General features: G+C 47.7%; 1 protein-coding gene across 1 annotated transcript in view; it reads right to left on the reverse strand.

The window, feature by feature from the left end:
• Positions 1-3,628: 3,628 nt before the first annotated feature.
• The window catches only part of BLVRB (biliverdin reductase B (flavin reductase (NADPH))), a 16,818-nt gene continuing 11,424 nt past the window's right edge, over positions 3,629-9,022 (reverse strand). The window contains exons 3-4 of the mRNA XM_008582634.1: positions 7,115-7,289; positions 3,629-3,884 (exon numbers count right to left, since the gene is read on the reverse strand). Of these exons, the coding sequence (XP_008580856.1) occupies positions 3,727-3,884; positions 7,115-7,289 (333 nt within the window). The 3' untranslated portion in view covers positions 3,629-3,726. The remainder of the gene's footprint in view (positions 3,885-7,114; positions 7,290-9,022) is intronic.

The raw sequence follows: 9,022 nt of genomic DNA on the forward strand, positions 1-9,022 counted from the left end.
TAGGACCTCGCTCACCTCTCCAGGGCCTCTCGGTCTGGCCTCCGGCCCACCCAGCTCCGCCCAGGAGCCAAGCCACAAGCCACGATTGGCTGGAGTCCTGCCCGCCACGGGACGCCGACTGGCTGGGCGGAGCCACCCGCCAGTAGCCGGGAGACGCCTGCCCCGCCCGCCCCTCCCTAGCGCCCCGGGCCATTTAAAGGATTCCGACTCGCCAAGGGGCGGGGCTACGTGCCCAGGGTGGAGGGGGCGGGGCCACGTGCCCAGGGTAGATGGGGGCGGGGCCAAGTGTCCAGGGTGGAGGGGGGCGGGGCCGTGAAGACCGCCTCCTTCAGCTCAGCTACGATCTTCGTCGCTCCGAGATCATCAGCGTTACTCTCTGCGGTCCCTTCAGACCAGGCCCGGACCACATCGCGGGGCAAGACGGGCTGGCACGCTCCTCCCTACTCTGCATTCCAGGCGGGCGGGGCCGACCAACTCGAACACATCGCGGAGGCCAAGCCCGGGGCCTTCCGAAGGCTGATGTCCGAGATGGGAGATGACGCAGCTAAAGACCAGCCAATAGTTTGGCGGGGCCTGTGTTGCCAGGGCAATCGCAGCCCTTGTCCTTCCGCCCCACATTACGCGAAGGCCCCTTCTTAATCCTCGAGACTTCTTAGCACGTACTCTGGTGGTCCCTCCTTGATCCCCTGGCACCTTATTTTTCCTCAGAATGACTCCTTTGCTACTAGAAATTAGTCCATGGCTCCCTGCATCCTTGGAGACAAAGTCCGAACTCGTTACTTTTGCCACAAAGCTCTTCATGATCTGGACTGATGCACTGTCCTCCTAGGTCTCTGGGATCCTGCCGCACAGATTCACTTTTTTTTTGGCGGCTAGTCGGTACGGGTATCCGAACCCGTGAACTCGGTATTATAAGGCTGTGCTGTAACCAACTGAACTAACCGGCCAGCTTGAAAAAAATTCTTAAATTCAACCATTTGAGTCGGGGACCGTCTGTACTCAAAAGTGAGAATGAAAGGCCTCTGGATCTTCATTGTTTTTTGTTTACTTTTGTTTGTTTTCTTACTTTGGTTTTCTATTATCTTTTTCTGTTTTTCCTTTTTTAAAAAAAAAATTATTTTGGATCCTTAAACTTGTTTCCTTGTTCTGAAAAGGTACCCTCAGTTCTCAGGTTGCCTCTTATCAGAATTCATTTCAAAGATTTCCTGCTCTCAGAAGCTCTCCCTGACAATCCACGTTGGGTTAGGACTCATCCTGGGCCCCATGGCTCCCATACCTCCCCCATCCCAGCCCTCCCCCACCTGTGCCTCCCCTGTCCCAGCCCTTAGCTATTACTGTCTGGACTGTGGGCCCCCTGAGGACAAGTATCATGATGTCTCAGTCTACTTTGTGTTACTATAACAATACCACAGACTGGATAATTTATTTATTTATTTTTATTTTTATTTATTTTTATTTTTTATTTTTTGTCCTTTTTGAGACCCGGCCACACCGTCGCACTGCGCTCAGCCAGTGAGCGCTGTGAGTGCACCAGTCATCCCTATATAGGATCCGAATCCGCGGCGGGAGCACTCCTGTGCTCCCAGCGCTGCACTCTCCCGAGTGCGCCACGGGCTTGGCCCTTATTTTTATTTTTTTAAAGATGACCGGTAAGGGGATCTTAACCCTTGTCTTGGTGTTGTCAGCACCACACTCAGCCAGTGAGTGAACCAGCCATCCCTATATGGGATCCGAACCCGCGGCCTTGGTGTTATCAGCACCACACTCTCCCGAGTGAGCCACAGGCTGGCCCCTGGATAATTTATAAAGAACAGGGATTTATTTCTTATAGTTCTGTTGGCTAGGAAGTCCAAGAGTATGGTTTCGGCATCTGGTGAGGGCCTTTGTGCTCTGTCAGCCCATGGCAGAAGATGGAAGGGCAAGACAGTGTGAGAGAGGTACCAGAAGGAGGTTGAACCCATTCCCTTATCAGGAACCTTCTGTGATAATGGCCTTAATCCATTCCCTTAATCTGCCCTCATGACCCAATCACTTCTTAAATGTTCCACTTCTCAACAGTGTTGCATTGGGGATTAAGTTTCCAACACATAACTTTGGGGAACATATTCAAGCCATAGCACAATGTTATCTCTGTCACCCACTGCTTGGTCTACAGCATCACCTATCACAGGGCTGGACACAGAGCAAGTACTCAGAGAAATGCTCAGGCAATGTGACCAAAAGAAAAATAAGGAGGGCAGAAACTTAAAAAACTACTAATGTCCTGAAAGCCTACACCGGTAATGCCCCACCCCCAAGACAAGTTTTCATTAAGGGGAGGGGGAGGCAGTTTTCTCTGGTGCATTGCTGTGAAGGAAGGTATAAGTTTCCTTAGACCAGTTCTCACTGGTTGAAATTTGTCAACCAAGTCATCCTGCTGTTTGCAGTGTACGGCAAGACTGGAAAGGATTTCTCAGGGATGGTAGAGGGAGGGGGACTAGGGGAATAGGTTCGGTGGGTGGGAGGTAGGGAGAGAGGAGTGGCTCACCCAGGTCTTGGAAAGATGTCCGGGGGAAACAAAGGAAAAGGACAGTAGGATCCAAAGAGAAGCATGATTAGTAAGGGGCAATTCTTCTCCTTCCCTCTCCAGAACCTGCCCCTCCTCCAGGGTCCCCACCTCAGGGAAGCCCTACTGTAACCCCATCCACAGGTTATAGTCCCACGCTTCTTCCTGCTGCCTCCTTCCCCTCCCCCATGGATTGCCCTGAGCGGCTCCTGAGCAGTCCTCGCACCCATTCCCTTCTCTCCTCCTCAAGGCCCCTGCCTTGGTCCAACTTCCCCTGGGCTATCAGCCTCCACTCTTGCCCCACTCCAATCCACCCTCACACAGTAGCCAAGGGAAGCTTTACAAAACACGAACTTCATATTGGCCAGCTGCCAAAAAAAGAAGTATACATATATATATATATATATATATATACCACGCAAACCGGACTGTGCCCCCCCTCACTTCTCCTGCTCCACTCCTTGCCTAAAATTTTAGAATAAAGCTCAAACTTTTTACATAACTCTGCACAATTTAGCCTCCATGGACCAGCCTCTGAGGTCCAAACATCCTGACTTCAGAGTAGAAGTATTAACTGTAGGGGACAGATTTTAGTTCTTCAGAGGAGTCATGTGCCTTCTGGTCTCCTGGCCTTTGCTCATGTTGTTCCTTCTGCCGGAATACTATCATACCCTAGAACCTTCTGTTGGCTTATTCCTACCACACCAGGTTTCTGGTCAGATATGCCCTTTCACAAAGCCTTTTTTGCTCCTCAGTCTGGGTCAGGTGCCCCCTCTGGGCTCCTACAACGCCCTGTGCTTCCTCTATCCGAGCTCTGCCCATTCTGGGTTGTCACTGTCAGGGCAGGGCTGTCTTCCCTACTGGACTATGAGATCCGTGAAAGCAGGGCTCCCAGTGATCTTGGCCACCCATGGGTCCCCACAGTCACCACTGGGTCCTCAGCACAGGGCTGGGCACAGAAGAGGGACTCAGTAAACTGTGACTGAACACACGAATGAATGAATACTCAGAAAATCTTACACAGAGGTAGATAGAGACACTGAAATACTTGGACAACAGCAGAGAAAGGAAAAGTCACAGGTCCTCTGGAATAATTTGAAGCTCTCGGGCTCAAGATTTATTGCTCCTTTCCTTTGTTCCTCATTTCCCAGAATGTCACTCTCCTAGATAGGGCCAGGGTCCTAGGTATAGTGGTGGGAGGGGTAGGTGCTGTGCCCGTCGTACTCATCGGTGGTGAGGCAGCGCAGCATGAAGTGGCCCAGGTCATGTTTGGAGATGACCCTCGAGGGCCCTCGTCCATCCAAGGTCACTGAATAGGCCCCAGTTAGTGGCTGGTCTCCTGTGAGGCAAAGACAGAGGAGCTGGATGAAGCAGATATCCTTTCCCCACTCCCAACATATAATTACTGGAAAGACCTTTTTTTTTTTTTAAGATGACCGGTAAGGGGATCTCAACCCTTGACTTGGTGTTGTCAGCACCACGCTCAGCCAGTGAGCAAACCGGCCATCCCCATATAGGGTCCGAACCCGTGGCCTTGGTGTTATCAGCACCGCACTCTCCCGAGTGAGCCACGGGCCGGCCTGGAAAGACCTTTTCAGGATGTCTAGTGGGTGGCCGGCCCAGTTCGTAGAGAAGCCGAGAACGTACTTCCCATGTGCAGATGCTAATCTATACCCTTTGCTTGCACTATTTGACAAATCCTTATTACCTATTGTTGGTCAGGTGGTAGGCACCCAGCAAGGGACAAAACAGACAAGAATTCCTGCCCTCAGGATACAGACATTCACTAGGAAAAGGCAACTAATACGATACAAAAATAAAATAGACATAAGCTTGTGTTAAGTGAAAAAAATAAAAGAAAATAGACAATATGTTAGATGGGGAGGAATAAATCAGACGACAGGTTAACACCTATTATTAACCCTCTTTTACAGATGGGCAAACTGAGTCACATCCCAGGGCTGTCAAGGGTCACTTCCCAGAGGCACACGCTACATTTGCTCTGGGTCCCTCTCTCTGGTTGCTTTCCTCTCTCTGGACAGCTCTGGGAGGACTGAGTGACATGTCCCAAGAGTGATCTGCATTTTATAGGCAGTGGAAGAGCAGACACATTTTTCCAATCTTATGAACAAGGAATTGGTGTGTCCCAATGTCAGGGGTACAACTACGTTTTTCTTAGTGGGGATAATGGACAGGCATAACCTGGCTGTTAAGACGGCTGCACTATGATCATTAGAAATAATACCCGACAGTGACCAACTAAGGGATCAAACTCAATATCACCATTCAGGGAGAGCCTAGAATCATGAGCAATAGGGAACACACACACTCATCCATGTGGCATTCCTGCCCAAAATGTTTAATCTGAATCTGTGAGAAAACTAGAAAAATCCAGAATGTGGAACATTTCAAAAGTCACCTGGCCTGGTTAATGTTATGAGAAACTTAAAAATAAAAGACATGGGGGATTGTTCCAGATTAAAGGTGACATGGCAACTAAATAGGATGCATGATCTTAAATTGGATACTGATTTGAGGGATGGGGGATAGGTATTTTATGACATTGTGAAAATTTGAATATGGAACAGATACTAAACTACATGATAGAGTTAATGTCAGTTCCTTTAGGTGTGATAATGGTTTGCATGCAAATATCTTTTTACTGGGAGATGCCTGTTGAGGTATTTAGGAGTGAAATGTGACAGTTTTGAAGCTTCCTCTCAAATGGTTCAGTCAAAAAATATATATATATATATATACACACATATTTGTATATTTACTTATGTATGTATATTATGTATATATATATATACTGTATGTACAGCATATATATATTTATAATATATTCAGAAAAATATATACAGAGAGAGAGAGAACAAGGCAAAATGCTAACCACTGAACCTAGACAAAGGGTTTATGGGTATTCATAAATCTTTAAATCCCTCAGCTTTTCTGGAGGTTTGAAAGTTTGCACACACACCAAAAGACAAAAAGAAAAGGAAAAAAAAAAGGCCTAAAAAATACCACTCTGTGTTAAATAATTCTCAGGTGTGATCTCTGAATATTCAATTCAAAACCAGAAAGTCAAAATAGAAAAAAGAAAAGCAAAACAAACAAACAAAACACCAAAAAACAAACAAAAAACCCCCCCAAACAAAACAAAAAACCTGGGAGGTCAAGAAGTGGTGTTACGGCCCCCACTGAGAGATGAGGAAACCGATGCTCAGAAAGTGAGGCCACTGGGCTGATGTGCACACAACGCTGGGGCTGGGATTTTCGCCTCACTTCTCCACCACACAGCTTCACTGCTGATTCAAAGCTTAGGATTCTGGTCCATGTCGGGTTCTGATACATCTCCCTTAGTTGAACCTAAACATTGAACTTTATTTGAACCTCTAAAGTGAAGGCCTCCTCCTGTCAGGGCTCCCAGAAGGCAGAAAGCAAAGCGGAATTGCTCTTCCACCACACTCCATCACTCTCTTGACCTGTGCTTTACTGTTTCTTTATTCAATGTATCACTACCAGTATTAATATCTACCTATTGATCTATCATCTCTCCCACCAGACATGTAAGCCTCATGAGAGCAGGGACTGTATTGCCAGTGCTTGTAATGGTGGCCAGGCACACAATTCATATGTAAGAGGCATTTGTTGAATGAATGGTTCTCTCCCTCTATCTGACTCTCTGTCTCTCTCAATATGAATTCCAGACCTGGGAGGGGAAAGAAGGGTGCAGGTGTAGTTTATTGGTTCCTTCTAAACCACCACCACAAGATATGGTTCCCCTATATTAGTTCATCCAACAACTACTTATTGAGCACCTACTACATGCCAGGCCCTGTTCTAGGCACTAGAAACGCAGCTGTGATCAAACAAGACAAAATCCCTGCCTTCAAAGAGTTGACATTCTAGTCAAGGAGATATACACGAAATAAGATAAAGAAAGAAAATATCTGATGTGTGTGGTTTAAATCCTCTGCCCTTGAATGTAGGTCAGCCCCAGTAACTCACTTCTGATAAACAGAACGCAGTGGAAGTAGCCCTGAGTGACTTCTGATAATAGGCAACAAAAGACAATGTAGCTTCCATATGATGCTCTCTCTTGAGACTCTTGCCCTGGGAGCCCAGCTGCCATGGTGTGAGGAAGCCCGGGCCACATGGGGAGGCCACGTGCAGGTGTTGCTGCTGATGGTCTGCATCACCCACCAGATGCATCTGTGAGGAAGCCTTCCACATGACTCTATGCCCAGCCACCATCTGACTGCATGATCGCACGATACCCCAAGCAGGTACCACTCACTGAGGCTACTCAGCTCCCAGAACTGAGAAAGACAATTGTAATAAATGACAGTTGTTTGACATTTCTACATTTCGGGTTGTTTGTCAAGCAGAGATAACCCAATGGTATGTTAGAAAGGAAATAAAATAAAGCAGGGAAGGAAAATAGAAAATGTGGAGGAAAGGTTTACAATTTTAGGAGTCAGAGGCCTTGCAAACCTCACCAGACAGCGAGAGGCTGCAGGCTGGTGGTGACAGTGCACAGTGCTGCTGGGTCCCTGCCCCACTCACCTATGTGTGGCGGCATCACAGCCACATACTTCAGGCCCGACTCCTGTAGCACCTTGTGCATCCGGATGTGGTCATCAGTCACGTTCTGCAGTTGTGGGGGAACCTTGGCCGGGTCCCATAGCAGGAAGGCTGGGGGACACAGGGCAGGATCAGCCTGGGCTCCCTTGTCTTGGTGCTAAGACAAACCCTGCAGTGGCTCACTTTTGCCTTCCAGTTGCAAATGCGGGGAAGTCATCTTGACCTGTCTTTCACACCCATGTAAGGGCTGTCAGCAGATCACAATAATTCAAATCTGACCTCTTCTCACTCCACCTGTTCCTGTTTACTGTTATCTCTTGCCTGGACCAGCACAGCAGCTCCTCTCTGGTCTCCCTGCCCCTGACCCCCATTTGCAGTCAGAGGGAGCCTGTGAACACCTGAGTCAGGTCACATCTGTGGCTCCCTTTCACTCGGTAAAAACAAAGTCCTCATTACCCATTTGAGCTGATGTCATCAGCTCTCTGATACCACCCCCACCACTCTCCCCTTGAAGAACATTCAGTCTTTGCAATTGCTGGTCCCTCTGCCTACAATGCATTTTCCTCTCACAGCCAAGTGACTCCCTCCTTTTCCTTGCAGACTTTGTTCAAAGGTCACCTTTCCATGTGGCTTTCCCTGATCATCCTATTTGAAATTGCAAAAACAAACAAACAAACAAACAAACAAACAAAAACCCTCCCTGGGCCAAGCATAGCCAATCACCTTTACCCTGTTTGTTCCCTAGCACTTCTCCTAATACCACACCATAAAGTTACCATGTATCTTGTTTACTATCTTCTTCCCCTAGTGGGAGTCAGCTCCACAGTGCAGAGGCTTTGTCTACCACATTCACAGCTCCATTCCCAGCCCTTTGAAGGGCCTGGAACACTGCAGGTGCTCACGAAATATTTATTGGGCTGGCCGGTTGCTCAGTTGGGTAGAGTGCGGCTTGGTTGTAACACCAAGGTCAAGGGTTGGTTCCCCACACCCGCCAGCAGCCAAAAAAATTTTTTTGTTGTTGAAGAAATTACTTAGTCTTGACCAAGCTATAATACAAGCTGACATTTATGGGACACTTACCTTGTAGTAAGAACTATGCTAAATGTTTTAGGTACAGTTTGGTGTAATGGTTAAGAGCTGGGGCTCCTCTTATGTTCTGGATCTACCACTGGGCAGCTGCTTGTTTCCTCATTTGTAAACTGGGATGATATAAGTTGTTGGAGTTAATGCAAGTGGTTATAACAAGGTCTGGCAGGCTGGCTGGTTAACTCACTTGGTTAGAGCTCGGTGCCGATAACACCAAGGTCAAGGGTTTCAATCCCCCAACAGGACAGCTTCTAAAAAACAACCTCTGGCACTGAGTAAAACTCAATCAGAGGTCGCTATGATTGTCTCATTGATTCCTAGGCAGCTGGATTCCCTCTTCACAGGTGAGAAAATTGAAGTTCAGAGTGTGAAGTGGTAACCCAAGGCCACACAGCAAGGACCTTGGGGCCCACTTCCTTATTCAACATTGGCAGACTCCAGCCTGCACTCTCCAATCCAGTCTGTATCCCACCCTGGGTTTCTTTCTAATCTTCTCAGGCACCTCCTTAAAAATAATCCTCCCTAAGCCCTAATGTATAAACTCCAAGCTCCTTAGAAGACAAGGATCCTAGGGCCGGCCCGTGGCTCACTCGGGAGAGTGCGGTGCTGATAACACCAAGGCCACGGGTTCGGATCCTATATAGGGATGGTCGGTTCACTCACTTGGGAGAGCGTGGTGCTGACAACACCAAGTCAAGGGTTAAGATCCCCTTACCGGTCATCTTTTTTAAAAAAAAAAAAAAAAAGAAGCTGCTGATGGTGTCCATGGGTCTCCTACTCTATTTCAAATAGTTTAGAAAAATA

Source organism: Galeopterus variegatus, unplaced genomic scaffold (assembly GCF_000696425.1).
Source record: "Galeopterus variegatus unplaced genomic scaffold, G_variegatus-3.0.2 Scaffold93, whole genome shotgun sequence".
Lineage (NCBI taxonomy): Eukaryota > Metazoa > Chordata > Mammalia > Dermoptera > Cynocephalidae > Galeopterus > Galeopterus variegatus.